The sequence below is a fragment of the Colossoma macropomum genome, unplaced genomic scaffold (assembly GCF_904425465.1).
Source record: "Colossoma macropomum unplaced genomic scaffold, Colossoma_macropomum, whole genome shotgun sequence".
Lineage (NCBI taxonomy): Eukaryota > Metazoa > Chordata > Actinopteri > Characiformes > Serrasalmidae > Colossoma > Colossoma macropomum.
The window spans coordinates 25,555,866-25,576,496 of NW_023494790.1; the positions used below are offsets into that span (position 1 = coordinate 25,555,866).

General features: G+C 38.3%; 3 protein-coding genes across 4 annotated transcripts; 2 read left to right on the top strand and 1 right to left on the bottom strand.

The window, feature by feature from the left end:
* The first annotated feature begins 1,578 nt into the window (after positions 1-1,578).
* prr15lb (proline rich 15 like b) lies at positions 1,579-8,311 on the top strand. The gene is made up of 2 exons (XM_036572786.1): positions 1,579-1,871; positions 7,058-8,311. The coding sequence occupies exon 2, from the start codon at positions 7,093-7,095 to the stop codon at positions 7,420-7,422; it is 330 nt and encodes a 109-aa protein (XP_036428679.1). The 5' UTR covers positions 1,579-1,871; positions 7,058-7,092; the 3' UTR covers positions 7,423-8,311.
* Positions 8,312-8,612: 301 nt separating this feature from the next.
* pnpo (pyridoxamine 5'-phosphate oxidase) lies at positions 8,613-15,112 on the bottom strand. Its single transcript, XM_036572785.1, has 7 exons — positions 14,858-15,112; positions 11,892-12,016; positions 11,506-11,605; positions 11,344-11,397; positions 10,310-10,438; positions 10,116-10,186; positions 8,613-9,450 (listed from the first exon to the last, which is right to left on the bottom strand). The coding sequence occupies exons 1-7, from the start codon at positions 15,110-15,112 to the stop codon at positions 9,285-9,287; spliced, it is 900 nt and encodes a 299-aa protein (XP_036428678.1). The 3' UTR covers positions 8,613-9,284.
* On the top strand, positions 15,014-20,074 carry mrpl10 (mitochondrial ribosomal protein L10). 2 transcript variants are annotated; one of them, XM_036572784.1, is made up of 6 exons: positions 15,014-15,126; positions 15,317-15,479; positions 16,673-16,842; positions 17,536-17,700; positions 17,791-17,935; positions 19,495-20,074. In XM_036572784.1, exons 2-6 carry the CDS (start codon positions 15,440-15,442, stop codon positions 19,746-19,748), a joined length of 774 nt encoding a protein of 257 aa, XP_036428677.1. In that variant the 5' UTR covers positions 15,014-15,126; positions 15,317-15,439; the 3' UTR covers positions 19,749-20,074. The 2 variants fall into 2 exon arrangements, with proteins under 2 accessions (XP_036428677.1, XP_036428676.1); XM_036572783.1 differs by lacking the exon at positions 15,014-15,126 and having other exon boundaries at positions 15,136-15,479.
* Positions 20,075-20,631: the final 557 nt, after the last annotated feature.

Sequence of the window (20,631 nt, forward strand, 5' to 3'; positions counted from 1 at the left end):
GCTAAAATGCCTTTATGGTCATTTTTAACACATTATGTAGCGCATAAATCACGATTTTAATCCTGAAATGATTAAAGTCCTGCTAAGTCTTGTGAAGCACAAGGACTGTAACAGTTAAGAGGAGCAATAGGCGAATGGTTTCCACACATTTGAATGGGAGGCAAACATACCCTTATCAGAGCTGGAGATCTATTATCTGCCTGTGATTTCTCCACATCATGCAAAACACTATGAGTGCCAGCACTATGGTGGCCTTGCATAACAAGCGATGGAAGAGACTGAATTATGCATAGGCTATGGCAGAATGTAATGGTGTTTATGATTATCTTCATATCTTAAAAGGGGATTCAAGTTCCAAAATATCTCTATATTTCAATGATTTGGATGTAAACAAAGTCATTCAGATTGGTTTGATTTGAAATGATACATAGTAGGGAACTTTATTGACTCATTTTCTTTACAGCGGTGATAGGAACCACGGGCCTTAATGTCACAAATGTAGCCATTTTATTTACTACTGAAAATGACCAGTTAACTGACTGGTATCTTTAGAATTTTTATATGTAATGTTGATAACGGTAATATTGTGATAAATCTTTTTTAGATAGTTTATTTTGGGTTATTTTGCCTGCATGTACCTGGCATGAATTACAAAAAAAAATTCTCAAAACTGTCATAAACAATGTTTCAGGCATCATGTTCATAAGCATTTCATATAATAACATATGAAGTGTGAGGGAGCTCCTAGAGGCATTATCTACTGTAGACGTCTGGTTCCTGTCACCCCCACTGTGAACGATTCTGATTGGGTAGGTATCTCTAGAGCATTTCACATTAGACCATACTGAATGACTTTGTTATGCAGAAATTTTTCAAAATCAGTGGAATTCCTCTTTACGTGGTTAGTTGGCATTTTCTTTCTTTCTTTCTTTCTTTCTTTCTTTCTTTCTTTCAAAAGGTATATGCTTACTTATGAGATTTATCTTTTTTAACACAAAAATTTACCTCAATTGCATCAAAAGTATTGAAACATTCTACGATCATGTTTAGAGAATAAGGTGGAACGGGCAGCGTTTGATCTACTGTGCCCAGTAAAGGATCACAAATGTTGCTGCATGGTTCTGTAGGAACAATCACAGGAAGATCAAGTCATGTATTTGCAAACATGCTCAAATATGAGATGCTTTGAAGGTTCTTTAAAATCTGCATTGCTTTGTGTTTTTCGGAAAGAGAGATTTGCACAGTGCCACTACCACCAAGCAGTGTGCTCAGAACAAACAGACTAAAGTGGAAAATCATGTTCAAAGCAACACACTGCTTTTTATCTTCTGGGCTAAAAGAAAATGATTCTTAAGTGCAAATCCTTAGTATGACTACCAAAGCAGAGTGTAGCTGATGAGAGAGAAGTAAATGCATTTGTTTTTTTTCATTTATGTCAGGAAAAAACTTAAAAGTGCATCGTCTTAGTTGAGTACCCTTTTCATTTACTATGCAAATTTTAAATCAACATCACACTCCCACAGGATTGGTTCATTCTGATGGATGCAGCCCTCCCCCTTTCACTCACATGGCTGTAACATTTACTCAGGTTGCAAAGGGCTGCCCCTAATGTTCAGCTCAGACTGCAGCACATGTGCGAGGCTGCATAGGCAGATCTTAACAACACCTTGACACCAAATGAAAGCATTCAATCTCACTGACATTTCTTAAGGAAGAAGCAGGAAAAAGTGACAAAGCTTTGAAGTTCTTGACAGAGAAAACTTGCGCGGGAGAAGGAAAGACATGACAGGAAACAGCTGGTAGAGAATCAGTGCAACTTCCAACTTCTTGTGGACCTTTATCCATCTAAAACAGGACCACCAGTGAATCAGGTAAATATTAAAATAACTGAAATGACTCTAAGTGACTGCATAGTGAATTGTAGGCCATTAGAATGTCTTCAACAAAGGTGCCAAAAAGACTTCTTTGGACTGGTGCCAGAGAAGAGCCACTTTTCAATGGATCTTTGTAAATGACGCGTAAGTGTGAAGAAACCTTTCAAAGTGTTGAAGCTCCATATAATCTAAAGGTTCTATAGTGTTTTCCTAGAACTATATGTCAAAGCCAAGAACCTTGTAGGAAGCTTTAAGTGTGCATATGTCAGCTCCATTTGAGATAAGCTGATGCATGTATGTGTTTATAAGCATTAATTTGCCCAATGAAACATACTATTAGAACATCCTGTTTTTTTTTTTATAAGGAGCTATATTCTACATAGTATACCTGGTATTGTATTTTACTTTTTCTGCCTATTGTACTATACCATTTAATTAGAAGTCATTATGTTGACTATATGCTCTATTCCTCAGTAGCAGGGAACAATCTTGAACCCAATTTGAAGCCAAAACGTTTATTAAAAGCTTCATTTAAGGAGATTATATTGTTCAAGAGGAGTCAGATGCTATCATCAAATGAAAAGGAGAGGAATGGGACACCAGCCATTGCGGCAAAGTGGTCATGGATGATCGCTTTGCTCCTAAAGGAATGAAACAGCTTAGTCAGAGAAATAGAAACGGAATAGGCCTCTTGTATGAAAGCTCACAGTAACCATACTACTCTCCAGGCCAATCCCAGGTGAGAGGGATGTTATAGGGTATGAAAACCCTGCCTAGTGGGCGAATGGAACACCACCGTAACGGTGCTGCACAATGCTGGGCTTGGCTGCCCTTGGGCTAACCTTTCCCTTCTTCAAACATTGTTTCACCCAAAGGCTTTGAACTTGGTTATTGATTGTCAAAGTTTAGAGAGGCCACAGCGTACCTTCTCTGTGCTCTTTGAGGCTGTTCAGACAAAATAAAATATTGTTTCTCAGTGCAGGGGCTAGTGTGGTCATGCAGAAGTCCAGCAGAAGTATTATATGTGAATTAGACAGAAAATGGTGTTGTATTACCAGTCAATATTCTAGAGAACATAAGCCTGATTACAAGTTCGCATTAGGCTATCACTGACCAAAGTCCCTGATTTGTTTTTAAACTGTAATCTACACTGAGTCTTTCTCACGCATTAGTCACTGTTCTTTAGCTGGCTTATGGTACTCCAGCCAGAGTCAGGAACTTACTGCCCTTCTCAGAAATACAAAACCAGTGACTTCTCTCAGTGAAAGAAGACACTCTCCAAGAGATCCGAAGATTAGTGGGTCAGAAATAAGTTCAATTAAGGACAGACAATGGCCGGAAGGTGTTAATTCTAACAGAAACTTTGCTTTAGGTAAATGAGCCCAGCCATTATGTAAGTGCAGGAGATCAGTGACATCTATTGTTGTGTGTGTCTTTTACGTAATTCGACTGTCTAATTACAGGGTAATTGGACCTATTCACATTTACTGTGTGTTTTTATGTGTGTGAGACTGAGCAAGCAGATAGCCACTGTTCAGTGGGCAAAATTAAACACTTTGAAAAAGTCTTCAGGTCATGCACAGCCTGAAAATGTATCTCATGTTTATGCATACTCCTGAAAATGCTATCCACCTTAATGTAAGACAGAGGCTCTGTCACATATTGGTGTATTTTAGCATAAAATATGAAGTATTGTGTGAAAGTCAGAGACCACCTGACATGTATTTGATTTCCAGTCAAAGTGGCCATTATGTATAAGTTATACAGTTTTCATCAGGAAATAAGCATATTTAAGATATTTAAGAAAAAATAACACAGATGCAATAACAACTAAACCTAATGTATTTTTTTCAGTATTTAGTATTCATCCTTTGCGTTTAATTAAGCTTCCATTGTTTTAGAGAGACAGGCTTTCAGTTTTTTAAAGAAATCTGCAGGATATTTTTTCAAAGTTCAGTCTTGGAAGTTGGTTGCAGTTTCTGCTTCTCACAATCCAAGTATTCCCAAACACATTCAATGACTCTGTGGTCCATTGTTCTTAGAACACCAACAGCTTCTTAGTTTGGTTTGCAGATTTTCTTTTCTTTTTTATCTATTTTCTTTGCTCAGTAATTTCTTCTTCACAGCTTCACATTATTTTAGATAGTGTGGAGTTGTCTTCTCACAGTGGAAGGATGAACAGAGGCACCATTGGTTTTTTTCAGATCTGAATCAAAGGTAGAGCTTAATTTTGTCCTCACTCTCAAAGATGAAAGCTTCAAGTACTGTATTTGTGACAGTGACAGTTTTGGTGGTCTACCAGGTCTTGCATGGTTGTTGTGAGTCCCATTTTCTCATCGTCTTTTAATATTTTTTGGACTCCAGTTTTAGAAACTCCAGATTTTTTCACTTATTTTCATTTGACTTTCTCCTTCCTTACGCAGTATTATATCTAATCTCCTCAGAAATATCTCTTGAAAAATGAGAAACTTAAAACTTGAATGGTGAAAAATGAACGGTGGTCTCTGACTACATTCGGCAACACCATTTGAGATAAGCTGTTGCATGTGTCCATTTATAGGTATTAATTTGCCAAGTTAAATATTCTGTAAAAACATGCTGGCATTTTCATTAGGAACCCTTTTTCACTTGGCATACATGGCAATGCAATTTCATTTTGTTCAGTTAGATGTCATTATGTTGAAGATACTGTGTTCCTCAAAGCCATACAGTTGTATTGAACCCAACTCGCTGTCAAAGCTTTGTCACATGTTGCTGCAACCTGCAGTAAAACAAGCTCACATGGCAGTCCACTCCGTACTGCATAATAAAAACAGTCTAAACTCCCATATGAAAACCATGCTGACAAACCATGAGACTGATAATGAATCTATTACCATCCAGTGTATTATGTTATCAGAGAGAAAGTAGTTTAGTGACTCAGGGAACACACCCTGGTTGCCAGCATTGAGGGAGAAGCAAAACCATCTCTTTATCAGTCCTCTGCTATTGTTACCATCCAGCGCTTGCGCTTGTGGGTCTGCCATGTTTACACTGGCTATTATCGCACAGATGCATGCATGGAGTCTTGACAATGACATGACATGGCAGTGACCTGCCTCGCATTTTTAAGGTGCATCACTACAACAATGAAGGCAGTGTGTGTGTATTTTTGGCACATCTCACATCTCAAAGGAGAGACAGAAGATCCATTGGTGCTCTTCATTAATTCAACAGCTAAGCGGCAGAATCAGGTGTCCTCCTCATGTTCTCTTTTAATCACTGAAAGGAGGAGAGAGACAGCCGTACCACCTCATACACCTCACATAGGGTGGTCTATTTGAGTCAGGTGGCCATAACAACAGTGTGACCTACTTCATACTAAGGAAACCCTAGAGTCCACTTTAATGATGTGTTGATTAATTAGCAACACATTTTGTGTCAGGCCTCAAGAACACAGCACATCTCTGTGTTAGACATGATAACACACTGATTGTGTAAAGGTAGCACAAAATGTGTTCTCCTTGAAAGGAAATTTTACTGATTATTCAAAATTTATTAATAATTAAATATCTGAGATGTAAAGACCTCCAGAGTGGCATGATGTGAAATGATGCATTGTAGGGAAACTTGCTGATTTGGTGGTGGAAAACCAGGGGTTGTGATGTCTACAATGTAAATAGAGCAATTTGATTTACTATACAAAATGATCAGTGAACCTACAAGTGTCTTCTGAGTTTTGTAAGTAACGTTGATAGTGGTAAAATAGTGGTAAATTAAAAAAAAAAAATATCTGGGGACTATTTTGCCTCACAATGCCCTGCATGTACTACCGTGCATGTACACTACATGGCCAAAAGTATGTGAACGACTACCTACTAATTATTGAGTTTAGGTGTTTTAACCACCTGCCAACATGTGTATAAAATTAAACACATTGCCATGCAATCTCTAGATACAAACACTGTTAGTGGAATGGGTCATGCTGAAAAGATCAGTGACTTTTAACGTGTCATAGAGTGTCACTTTTGAGACAAGTCAGTTCATGAAATTTCTGCCCTGCTAGTTCTGCCCTGGTCAACTGTGAGTGCTATTACTCTGAAATGGAAATGGAAAATCTGAGTTTGAATCAGTAAATCAAATTCCCAGAACGAGATAGCTGAATGCTGACAAAATGCCTATCCTCTGTCTTATCATTCAGTACAACTGCCAAACTGCAACATCAACACTAGAACTGTTCATCGAGAGCTTAATGAAATGGGTGTCCATGGCTGCTCACAAGCCTAAGATCACTATCCTCAAGAGTGGAGGCTGTTATAGTCAAAGGGGGAGGGGGCAACTTCATATTAATGTTCATGGGTTTGGGATGGGATGCACAACTAGCTCATATAGGTGCAAGCTCAAAGCTATTTTAAAACAATGTCTCAGGCATCAGAACCATTTAGTGTGGGGGTGTCCAATCTTACCTGTAAAGGGCTGATGTGGCTGCAGGTTTTCATTCCAAACAAGCAGATCTGATTCCACTTCATCAATCAACCCATTTCAGTCCTACACATATAAGATTGGACACCCCTGATTTAGCTTTATGTAAGGTAGTTTTTGTTGGACATTTGGTTCCCATCACCACTACTGTGAAAAGTTCTGACCCTAGAAAGGCCCACTTCATTTAAAACCACTCTAAATGACTTTGTTTACATAAATTAAATTGCATAACAAGTTAAATTTTTGCTGAAACTTTGAAAAATTGGTAGAATTTCCCTTAACTAAACACATAGATGTGTTAACATCATATCTGACACATTTTAAGAAAGTACACTGTATATGTACACTATCCAATGTGGGTTCAAGAATATGCTGCATTGGATTAAAGGAACAGTTTAACATATCAGCCAAAAGTTTTTTTTAGTTTTACACTGGAGCTACGACGCTTGTATAATAAAAGTCTATGTCATCAGAAAAAATTAGACTTTCATTACTTTTTAGCTACATGAACCTCATAGCTCCAGTGGAAAAACTAAGGAAGCAAACTTTTTTGGCTGATTGACTTGTTTGGGGCGAGGGGGAAATTTCAGTTCACAGATTTTTCAGTGAACCATTCCTTTAAACACCTCTAAAGAGTACTGATGAAGGTATTTCAGTAATCAATGCTCATACACAGCTCAGTTTTGTTAAGACGTAAGCCATAAATCATGTCTGTATTGCAGGCCCACGCTGTTCATCTTGCACAGTTGCACGTGTCATGGCTGAACCTGCCTGGTGGAAATTGACCTTCTTGAGGACGAAGTCGTCCGAGTCCAAGGTCCTGTATGAGATCCCAGCTGAATATGGCAGTAACACCGGCAATAAAGAACTGTCCAGCCCTTCTCTCTACACAGATAACACTGACAGTCAGCTAGATGCTAAGTTGGAGAAGATTGTGGATAAGTCTGCCACCAAAGGCCGTCATGTCAAAGTCTCACACTCTGGCCGTTTCAAAGAGAAAAAGCGGATTCGAGCCACTCTTGCTGAAAATCCCAGTATTTTCCCTGAGTACAACAGGACTGATGAGAACCATGTGGTAGAGAAGTAGCATACATTCTTATCTTTTAGATACAAACACTCCCTATTTGTTAATTAGCATAACCCTTATCAAGCCACTCACACGGGGATGAAAACTATCTCTTTATTTTATGGGGACTAATTTAGATTAAAACATTTAAATGATTTCTTAATCTTAAGAATATTGTAAGTATATTTGGTACTTTTAAAGGGGAATTACGCAGATTTTTAAAAATTTTTGCATTAAATTATTGCAGGGTAAACAAAGTGGTTTGATGTGAAATGGTGCATTTTAGGGAAACTAATCAAACTAGGGGTTGTGATGTCCACAATGCAAATACAGCCATTTTATTTACTATTCAAAACAACCAGGGAACCTACATGTCTTGTGACTTTTTATATGTAATGTTGATTATGATAAATAAAATAAAATAGTAAAATAGTAGGCAAATATGGAAAAATATATTTTCTTTGGAAACTATTTTGCCTTATAACACAATGCATGCACCTCTCTGCCAAGAATGCATTTTAAAATATGCTTAATGCCAAAACTTCATTACTACTATAAAACAATGTCTCACACAAATTCGTAATCATTTCCTGAAATTTGGATGTCAGGTTCACCACCACCACTGTGAACCACTGTGATTAAGTTTCTCTAAAATAGAGCATTTCACATCAAACCACTCTGAATGACTTTGTTTACATTTTAACGATGCAATTATGCAGAATTTTTGGAAAACCCTCTTTAATTTTAGTTAATGTAGTTGCTTAACTGTCTAAATTCTTATGCTAAGATTTAGGTGCTGAATGGTGTGCTTATTGAAAATGTCATATGAGTCACCATAGATGATGTGGAAAAGAAAATGCAATAAATGAATGAATGAGTGAATAAATAATTAAATATTTTTTAAAAATCAGAAATTGAAATGTTTCATGTTTTAATATATAACAAGCAAAATATTGGCTGCAAGTGAGGTTAAAAATGTACTTTGTCATTGCCTATTGTATATATAACTGTTTTATGTCTAGTACAACCAAAAGTGACAAAACCACCACAAAGACTAAACAAACAGCACATACTGATGTGTACATATTATCTGACATGCCTTATTTCTCTCTTGTTTGCTTAACGCTGAAATTGTACTGTCAATTGGTCCAACACTGCCATCTGCTGGCAAACCATGAAGAAACATCAAATAAAAATGACACTGGATTGTATTGCGTTGTTTAATTAAATATATTTACTGGGCCATTAGTTTGCATTACATTTCTCTTAAATTCACAAATTCAGAAAATGAGTTTGGCACAATTTTAAAGTGCATTTCAACATTAACTGCATTGAAAGGCAATACAACCCATATTCTCACTGCCCAAAGCCATTCTGAACACAAGAGGTATTTTAGTCTCACTGGAATATGTTAAGACAGTTACAAGCATGAAAATGTAAGAAAGACACATTTTTCCAGGAAGCAAAAGCCACAAATGTAAAATACCCTGCTAATCTATAAAGTTACAGCAATAATCATGTGCTTTCACTTTGCTGACGGAGGTGAGAACGTCTATGAGACAGCACTGAAATCTTTTTAATTATTATCCTATATGAAAACAGACTTTATACTAAAACAAGTAAAACAGTCTTAAAACAGTTTTAATGGACCGTACGGATATCCTCAATTTGGGTAAAACAGGTAAAACTACTTATTTCTAAATATTTCCCACAATTTTCACACAGGTAAAACTACTATAATGGCTTATCAGAGGTATTTTCTACATAATTAACATCCTTATCGGTTCCATTTAACATCCAAATGACTGAAAATTAATGTGTAAGTGATGACTAATTAATGTCTATATCACCAGTGGTGATATTCTTAAGGTCTGAGACCACTGTCAGGGTGCTAATCGGTAGTACACCCAGTCCCCCTTTGCTCGATGCTGCATTTCCTCAAGTTCAGCCTCTCCTTCTTTGAGCCTTTTGAACACAATGCGATCATGTAACCTATTGGTCTGGCCCTGCCAGAACTCAATCAGGACAGGCTTGATAATGTAGCCTCCCCTACAGAAAGAAACACAAATCGAAATGAATTCAACTGTATGAGACAGCAATAAAAAGCATTCTCAGCACAACCACTATTCAAGGAATTTGAAACATTCTGTATTCCCAAATTCATCTCATGAAACAGAAAAGTTCTGGTTCTAAAATGTGATTGGCTGAACCATGTTTGAAGTCGTCGTAAATGCTCAATATATGCAAACATATGGCCACCCAGATGAGTTCTGTATTAATGCACAATTATTAAAGTTATTAAAACCATTTTACTGTTCATGGAATAATCTTTGACCCTTATTTCTTAGCATCCACAGCCCAGTGCTAAAGAACCATGAAACTTGGCCGAAGAGTTATCTATTGCAATTAATATCAGTCATTAACTAAAATATTTACTGAATAATGGTGTATTATATTATACTGCCTTTCGTCATCATGTTATAAAAACAATAAGCCACTCAGGGCTGCATGTTACAGTGAAATTCTCATCACAGTTTTAGGAACTTCGCTTCATGGTGTGATGAACAACACCCTTTCCTTGTGGTATGGGCCCGTTGTGGCTTATTGCCTTATCTGATCTTTAACAAATGTACCATTTAGGTCAGATGGAACTCCTTAATAAACTATGCCATTTACTAAAACAATTTAAAGCTACTAATTTCTTTAACACATACCAGTAATCCGGCATGGGAACCTCTGAGTCCTTATATTTCTCTTCCAGCTCTGCATTCCTCTGTCTTATGTACTGAATATGGAGAACATTAACAGGCCATTAACACAAGTTATTGTTTTTCCTTCACCAAAAATTGTTGTAATGTAACGAATATTCAAATTGGCACGGTGTGAAAGCTAGAGATGGTTCACTCACCTCCCTGTCGGGTATCACAGTGCTCTGTCTGCTCACCACTGCACCAACCTGACTGCTCTTGGGTCTTGAGTGAAAGTACTCACAGGAACTCTGATATGGAATTCTCTCTACAGTGCCTTCAATGCGAACCTGTGGGGACCCAATTTTGAGATTCTCTTATAAGTTCACTTTTGAAAGGGAACAGGCTACCCCGGAATCTCAGACTCTATATGCAGGGTTTAAATAGGATTTAGCAGGTGGGGGAGCCCTTCCTCTTTCATGGATGCTAACAATGTGGGAGGAATATTGTGCAAAGTATGAGTCATTATATGGATGTCTCAGCACTGATATCACTGAAATGTGATTAAAACTACTTCCCAATATATCAATCCATATCTGTATATCTGTCTATCTATACCTATAAAGATCAACCTTGCTGGGTCCAAGTGTGCATTTTGGTTATTTGGCAATAGCCAGTACAAAACAGTCAATGATCTCATTTAATAATAATTCATTCACATGAGGTAGGCCTACTGTATAAATACATGATTTAGCTCCTTCAGTAGTACAATTTTACCAGGTTAAGCAAACTAGGCTTGCTACCTATGTGATAGAATGTTGATTACAAGACTTTTGAGGCAAAATAAACTTATATATATAAAGCAGCTGGAAGGCTTGAAAACATATGCCTACTTTCATGATTGCGAATACTGTCAAAACGAAAAAGAGAAGGAAGAGCCACTTTACAAACTTATAAAGTGCAACCCCTCCCCAAAAAACACAAACAAATGATCATGGGATGTTAGAAATGGAAGGGGGCGGTTGAAGTGTGGCTGTCTAGAGGTCAGTCAGCATGGTTCATCACATCAAATGTTCTCAGCTAAATGTTCTCAAGAAGATTACGGACATCAGTTCTGCTTTCTGTTCACTTAAAAAAAAACAGGTTTACTCTGGGCCAGTTGAGTTAAGCCCTGCTTATGTGTCTAATAACTTAGGTTAAGTGTTCTGAGAGTATCTAATGGGATATGAATCCAGTGATCTCTTGCAAAACTCACCTGCTTATTCAGTGGTTCCCAGTAAAAGACAAGGCAGGCATGTGGGTTGCCCTCCTACAGAAATGGATTGGAGAGGACCATGTAAGTCAACATCTGAAACACACTCTAGGGAGGTCAACAGACATTTAAGAGAGGCTAAAGAGGCTGTTTATGAACACTCACCAGCTCTTTACCTTTACGGCTTTCATAGTTGGAGAAGAAGCGGAATCCCTCATTGCTGAAGCCTTTCAGCAGCACCATACGAGCAGAAGGCCTCCCATCCCTTATAATAAGTCAAAGTCAAAGTCAGGGCAAACTAAAGAAGTGTTTGTCAGTCTCAGAAAAGCATAGTTTGTGAATCTATGATCTTGCCTGTCTGTAAATCTATAAATGATGCCTCATCCATTGTCTGTCATATCTTTAATGTCTTTTCTTTTGATGCACATGGCAAAGTTTGACACTGACATTGTTTTTGGCTTCTAAAAGTGAATGATGAGGCTCTTCCTCGTATTAATGACTGTACTTAGAAAGTAAAGGCACTGATAAAGAACAGTACATAACATTCTTACTTGGTTGCTGTTGCAATGCACATGGCATTGGGCTCCCCGATTTCAGGACACTTTGTAGCTTGATCAAACCACTCGCCAAACTGCTTTATAGGGTCAAGGGAAACAAGCTGATTCTCTTCAAAGCACTACAAGATAAAGAAAATGTGATTAATATCATATTTTAGCCTACACAGAACAATACTTTGTCTTACTCTATACCTGATATCTAATATTGTCCACTTACATTTCATTTCTAATTTGTCATTAGTACTTGTGTGGGATCATTTCAATTATCTGTATCATGATACTTGATCATGTTTACCTACGAATATGACAGTATCATTTTGATCAAGATGGTTTATTAACCAAGGGCCACATGCACAATAAATTGTTTGGGTGTAGGAGTGTCCAAACAGCTTCTAGGTTATACTTAAGGTTGCCATGATTACTTAATTAAAATCGATTATTCAATTAAAAAAAAATTGATTGATTAAAAGGGAAATGCCCTTTTATTGAACACAGCAGAAAAGGCCACTGAATAACAGCGAGAACAGCGAGAAAAGTCCCCTCTAGCCACACAACATCCACTCATGCTAAACTAACAAACAGCAACATTAACAGCAAGAACAACAATAACAACTGTCCACTCCTAACGGAGGGGGAGGTGCATGCAGGCGCAACTCCTCTTGAAACGCGGAGCATGTGGTGGATGTGACGGTATGTTCTCAGCGAATTGGCTTAGTAACTGGTTTACAATTTGAATGATAGCCAGGGTATCTGAAGTTCATTATAAAGTTATGCTTGGCAAACTGGGAGCGCTTTTCTTTGCATCATCAAAGAAGAGAAAACCTGCAACAGCAGGAACTCACCAATGCATGTATGTTTGTGGGTACAAATGTGTATGAAGTAAAATTAGATGTTTGTTACAAAGTGTGTATGTATGAAATAAAAGTGTAGATGAAGTAAAAGGTTTAGTTTAAATAGGTCTAGGCTGAACAGCTTGGCAAACATTCTAACAGGCACCTCCAATAACATTCAGAATTTAGGCTTTTAGATTCACTTTCAAACTACAAATGAAAGAATATGCAATGTAAATGCCATAAGCTTTAAATAATTGGTTAAAGCAGTATTGGTCTACGTAGAATTAAATCCTGTGTAAGAAGGGAACACCACTGCTAGCTTGGTGCTAGCAAAACATTGAAGCTAGTGAAAATTAGCACTGTCGTAGTGTTGGTCCTCAGGCTAATTAAGAAGTTGTGATTTTTACACTCAACCCTGCTACATAATAATATATCTGGACATTAGTTCATGAAATGACTAAAAGGAGCATTAAATATTTTTTAAAGTGACATTAAAAACGAATTGAACAGAATTTATTGATACCTGCAAATAACGATAATGCATATTTTAAATTGTCCTACTCGTCTCTCCAGCAGTAAAAAACAGAGCCCGATGGACATGTGTATACATTGTTTACACATAGTGTTTTATTTATATATTTTCAAATACTTCCTTTTTATGTTTTTCAGTGAAGTACTGAAATCTTTGAAAGGATCTGCATAATGTTAGTATGTTAACTTTTGTGCATTCAAGCCCATTTTTATTGTTTGGCCTTTAAAAACATTGACTAATGACCCAAACAATCCTTAGATTACTTGATTACTAATATAATCAGTAGTGACAGCCTTAGTTATATTTAACCTTTCTTATATCTAATTCTGCAAGATCTTCAAGAACCTTTGAGCTAGGTTTTCTAGGATTAGATTTACGGCTAACCTCTGTTCTGCTCCTGGTGGATCTTTAACTGCTCCCAGCTGCTTTAAGTGTAACCCAACAAAGGTTATGTATTGACCAGAGGGTCACAAAACAAAAGACGTCATCATAAACATCACAGTTACGCTGTAACTTTTTTGCTGACTACATTTATGCATTTTGGAAGCCAACGTACAAAGTTTTTTTCCCTATTGAAAATTCTTATGCTGATCAGCCATAACATTAAAACCTTGTTTCTACACTCTTTGTCCATTTTATCAGCTCCACTTACTATACAGATGCACTTTGTGGTTCCACAATTACAGACTGTAGTCCATCTGTTTTTCTTCATACTTTGTTGACCCTGTTCTTCAATGGTCAGGACCCCCACTGGACCACCATGGAGCAGGTATTATTTGGGTGGTGGATCATTGTCAGTACTGCAGTGACATTGATGTGGTTGTGGCGTGTTAGTATGTGTTGTGCTGATATGAGTGGATCAGATACATCAGTGCTGCTGGAGTTTTAAACACCTCAGTGTCACTGCTGGACTGAGAATAGCCCACCAACCAAAGATTTCCAGCCAGCAGCATCCTGTGAGGAACGTCCTGTGACCATTAATGAAGGACTAGATCAGGGGTACACAACTCCAGCCCTGGAGGGCTGGTATCCAGCACAGTTTGGAGTTTTACCTACTTGCCAGGTTTAGTGTGTGTGTTTGAGCAGGGAAACCTCCAAACTGTGCTGGACACAGCTGGCCCTCCAGGACCAGTGTTGTGCACCCCTGGACTAGAGGATGACCAACACAAACTGTGCAGCAACAGATGACATCTCTGACTTTACATCTACAAGGTGGACCAGGTGCACCAATCAAGTAAGTGTATCTAATGGAGTGGACACAGTGTTTAAAAACTCCAGCAGTACTGCTGTGTCTGATCCACTCGTACCAGCACAACACACAACCACCACCTTAGCGTCACTGCAGTGCTGAGAATGACCCAAATAATCCCTGCTATGTGGTGGTCCTGACCATTGTAGAACAGGGCAAAAAAATGGTTAACAGCTGGACTACAGTCTGTGATTGCAGAATTACAAAATGCACAAATATGGTAAGTGGAGCTGATAAAATGGACAATGCGTGCAGAAACGAGGTGGTCTTAATGTTATGGCTGATTGGTGTATGTGCGCTGTGACGAGGGGGAGACTAAACGGGTCTATCACAACCTCAATGTTACCTCATCGTCGCCCTTGTATTTCTTTCTCATGTCACTCAGATCCATAGCTTTGAGGTCGCTCGACGATTTCGGGCAAGGAGAAGAGAAAAATACCGTCCGGTAGCAAAGTGACAGTGAAGTTCTAGACGGGAGGTTTTGTTTAATACTGCTGATACACCTCAACGTGCTGAAGCTCAGCGCACGTTTCATGCCTGCGAAACAACGCAAAGTCCTGCTCCTGACGTCACTGCGTCGCCACATCGTTACGCAAAACATCGGAAACAAAATCGGTGAGTTTGGTATGTGGTGCTTTGAATTGGCACATGTGGAACTGTATCTCTAACACACTGGAGTATGTGGAGCTTAAATGGAGCGCGTTTAATTAACGGCAGTATCTCTGAGTCATTTTCTCTACACGACCGTTAAACAGAAAGCGATGATTTTAACAGCACAGCGCCTTCGTTTCTGATGTCTCATCAGCGGTGCTGCGACAAGGCGCAGATTTCCACATCATACGGTGCCGCAGCTGCTGGAGGAGATGAGTTAAAGATCAGAGAGTCAGTGCAGAAACACATTCACGCCAAACGTCATATCCGGCAGAAGATGGCAGCGACCTTGTGCGGCAGGATTCTTCCAAGAACTGGTATTAATCTTTATTGCTTGGTTGAATAAGTTTCATAAACGACCACTGTGTCAGTTTAGTGCTTCTTCTAGCCTATTTTAAACAAAAAGCTTAATATATGGGTGTATTTTTTAGGCTACGGCGGTTGCCTGTCTGGATTTCAGTCCCAGTCCTCATATGAGCCTAGTTTTGTGTTTTTTTTAGCTGTACTGAACCTGTATATGTCCTTCTGAAGCCGTGTGTTTTATATGACATACAGACATACATATAGCTGTGCAGTGCACGACTGGAGCTGTGAAACACTAAATGAAATATTCTCGCATAGAACCCAGTGGTTCCCAGCTCTGGTCCTGGAGTACCCTGATCTCCACATTTTGATGTTTTCCCTGCTTCCAGCTCACCTCATCCAACTAATTAGATAATCTCTATCCTACGTTTCAGCAGGAACACACAAAATACTGCAGGACATGGTGTACTCCAGGACAAGTGTTGAAAACCTGTGATTTAACCAGTCTGTTATACTGGAACTACATTCATTTAGTGTGGCAGTAGTTTCAATAACATTATTTCTAAATCACTAATTTTCAGTCCCAGTATTGGTGGGCTATGGTGTGTTAGAGCACAGAAGCTGCTGGAAGATGTGCAGATCTGGTTTACAGAAATAAAGCTGAACAGATTGCTTAATGCAGTGGCTTTCAACTCCAGCCCTGTGGACCCACTGTCCAGCGCATTATTCCCTATACACCTTATCGAGCTCATCAGCTAATTCTAAAGCCCCTTATGAGCTGGATCAGGTGTGTTGGGGGCTGAGACTACCTTAAAATGTGCAGGGCTCTGGATTCCCAGGACTGGAGTTAAAAAACTACAGCACTTCCAAATTCCAGTCCTGGCGACCCCACGCTATGCATAGTTTTGTGCTTTATCTCATATAGCATTACTGATTCATCCCTGTAACAAATTAACAAGCTCCTCCTTGGTTTAGTCAGTGTGTCGCATAGGGAAACACAAAAATATGCAGAGCTTGGGGTCACTATGACCGAGATTGAGAACTTCTGTCATAGTGTATCATCCAAATCATATACTGTGAAAAAATAGCCATTCACATTTTAAATATTCTGTCCTCTATGCAGCACATATTTTTACACCCTTTATATGTTTTAATCTTAAAATGTGTAAAGCTATTCTTTGCTGATATGCATGTGTGAAACCTACAGGATGGCTGCCTTTGGCTCAGAGTGTCCGTCATGGCTCCAAGGCAGTCACTCGCCACAGAAAGCCCATGCACATTCTCAAGCAGAAGTTGATGGCTGTTACTGAGTACATTCCACCCAAGCCTACTGTACCTCCTGGTGCTCTTGCTCCACACACTAGGAAGACAGACCAGGTAAGAACTCAGCTAAGGTTAAACTATTGTATAGACTCTTAAACTGTTGTATAGAGCCAGCACAATACTATCACTATGGATTTTCACTGTCATTTACCAACTCTACAGTTACGCTACTAGTTAGTTTGATTGAGAGAACCCTGCATCCCAAAAGTGTCTCTCTCCAACAGTTGTTGTTATAATGTTATTATGTGGTACACCTAACATTACATTGACTATGCAGTAATTATCGTTACATTTCAAAGCTTTTTCAATACAACATCCTATAGTAGTCTAATAATAAAAGTGCACCATGTAACTAGGTGATGGAATATGCATTGCCTGCTTTATGTTAACACTTCATCAGGTATTTAATTGGATTCCACCATCATTATAAACAGTCTGGGCCCACATACACAAAGCTTCTTAGAGAAGGAGTGTTGATTTAGAATCAGGTTCATTATTTACGATGATCTTACTGACTGGAACAGATCTTAGATCAGCACTCCTAATCACAAAGCACTTTGTGAATATGGACCGTGTTCTTATACACTATGAATAGCTGTGGTAATTGTAGTAATTAGGTAATAATGCAGTAGTAATTATTAGACGAAAAGCCATGATGTCTGAATAAAAGGTTTTATTACCCCTGCTGTACTGAATTTAATGCACATTCATCGATTTATTTAATCTGTTACATTTCTTTTCCAATAGGAAAGTGGCTTGGTGAAGCTGTTAAAGAAGGAGGTAGAAACTATGTTCAGGGAGTGTAAGATGATTGCTGTGGTCCAGAACAACGCCACAAGTGCTGAAGACATGCTGCTGCTGAAGCACAGACTTCATAGATATGATATCACTATCAGATTTTTCCCCAACCAGGTAATGAATAACATACGTTCTTCAGAATAGACCTAGCGCTTTGAAATTGTGCAGGATTTTTCCAAATGACTTCTTTGCTTTGCTTTGCAGGTAATAAGATCCTTTCTGCCCAGCAGCCAGTATAGTAACATGCAGCCTCTGTTCATTGGACAGACTGCTATGCTCGTCAGTAAAGAGCCAAAAGTCAAAGAAATGTTACGAGTGTTGAAGAGTAGCCCTCAGATGATACTCCTAGGTAGGTTTGCCATGCTTATTAAAGGAATATCCCAGCAGTTTTCAATCCAGTCTGTATCCATCATATCTGTTTCATATCATTTGTTACCATAGACAATAGTCTTGACACTTTTTCCTGTACTTAGTAAAGAACAGAAAATCTGTTAGCTCGAAACTCACTTAGAAAAAATATTTATATTTGGTTGTAGATAGTTGTAGTTGTTGAATTCCATGAATTAATGTTCTAAATAAAACCACCAGAAACTTTAAACTACAGCTAATACAGTCGAACAATATAGGTTTGAAAATGGGGAAGGCAGACAATAAAAAAGGAGTTTTTATTGCATTTGTTCGCTGATATCCATGCACAATCAATGAGAAGCAAAAATATTTACATCGTCTGCATATACTTCTACATGGACATATCGTCACTGTCGGAACAAACCTTTGCATCTTCATTTTTTGTCTTTTTTTTTTTTAATACTTTTTTCCACAGTTTGAAAACACAAGTTGACCTTTACATTGGGAAAACATTTAGTGATGAATGAACCAATAAAATGACCCAAAATTAATTGGGAAAAATAGTTTTACATGAATGTAAAGTCAGTTTTTAAAGTTGTTAAAAACTAAAATAAAGTTCCATGTATCCCAGCATAATAATACTAGTAGGTTACAGTAACAGCAACAAGCACAGTAAGCCTTGGTGATTTTATTTTTTTTAAACAAGAAACAGTGTATAGACTGTAAAATGTGATTTTGCCAAACCAAACTAAAGAAAGTTAGAACAAAGTTAGCTTAGCAAGTTAGCAAGTTCTTAAGTTTCTGACCAGAAACATGAGCATGTTTATTTTCTGTGATTTAAATAGGCATCTCTTTGGGGGTTGCCATGTTACTCGCCATACTAAAACAGGTTACAGGAGAAAAGGTGCTACAAATCTGAGAGGCTCCTCAGCCTGTAAGTTAACAGTAGCTTCTCAAGCAAAAATTTGTTGTATCTTTCTCCTATGCATAGTTTTGTTTCGGTGTATTTTGTTATCTTGTTTGCCTGCCACCACGTGCCCCCCATGAATACTATCATCAATTGGCGACGGTTACTGGGCGAGGTTGGTCAGTGGTTTATTTCACACAATCTCATAAGCCTAGATCTGATCACTGAAAATACATGCTGGTGCAAGGCGTGAACAGCCTATATGAAAACCCCACCCATGCCACTATGCTAATAACATATTACCACAATTTTTTCTCTGTAAAACTAGTCGAATCTCTGAAAAAATGAATTATACAGCTTCATTTATAAATACCTTTCACTGAAGATTTCATGAAAGCATTTTACAAAAATATTTTTATCATTATGTTTGCTGACTTAGCTCAGCAACTACCCAAAGGTTCCTATTCTAAGTGACCTGTAAGGATTTTTTCGGTTCTTTTCTAAGTAACTAACTGAAATTATTTACAGTGATAATGAAGTGCATGAGATTAGGTTGAAAACGGCTTCAGTATTCCTTTAATTGACTATATACCTAGTCCTACCATATCAACGTAAAAGTATTTGGGCTCATTGCGTCTTCTTTGTTCACTCAGGGGGATGTATAGAGAACACCCTATTATCACGTGAAGGAATACTGAATTACTCCAGGCTGCCCTCTATAATCACTGTCCACGGTGAGCTGGTTGGAGGCTTGACCATGATGACCTCACAGACTGTTTCAATGTTGCAAAGGCACCCTGCCCACCTCTCAGCTCTCCTTCAGCAGTATATCAAACAGCAACAGTCTGCAGATGCCCCAGAGTCTACTGTGCAGAGCTCCCCTAAGACAGAACAGGCAGCCGTCTGAACTTATTCTTGTCACTGCTTTCCTTTGTGATGGACAGGAGTTGGCCATCTGTGAAGCTGAGGGAGTTTCATGTCCATAAGCCTGAATTCCAGTGTTTGGACTCTGATAAGGACATTGATACTTTGTTGACATTGCTTATGTCCTGTATTTATGGACTGATCAGTGAAATATTATGTTTGATATTGCTGTAATTGTCAGGTTCAATTTATGGCCCTAGAAAAATTCACCCAGCCCTCATTTTTCTGTATATTTTACTGACCACATATACATCAGCAACTTGATGTAATGTGAATACCAAACATCAAATAAAGTCATATGTCTTTCTACTTTGTTTAGTGTTCAGTTCAAAGAAATATGCAGATTGTTTGGAAGAGAAGTTGAGGGTGACATGTTGCTTCCATAGAGGTAAGTACTAGTTGTATCATGGATGTGGATTATGTCAATCTGTGGATTTGTTCAAGATAAGATGGGTTTCTTAGTCTAGCATGGTAGCTCATGTGTAATTGTAGCTTTGAGCTCATTTATTATTTAGACAGAATTGTGTGTAATTATTACACTTAGAATTACAAGTTAATGATTTTGATCTCAAACAGAACTCCAGGGCAGATGTTGCTCTTAAGACCAGTGATTAAAAATTGAGTTATTAAAGTGCATTTAAAGAGTGAGGTCAGAAGCAGAATAGCTGAATAGCTGCATTTGTCTTTCCTTCAGTACATATCAGTCTCTTCAGAGCCATCCCGCCTGCACCTCTAATTCCTATAGCTCCTTAGTCACTAATGCGGATAATGATCTGAACTGTGGTGAGAACTTCAGGTTCAGAGGATGCTAATTCCACTTGCTCTTGCTCGTAGAGGACGCTTGTGTAGGAGCTCACAATAATTTT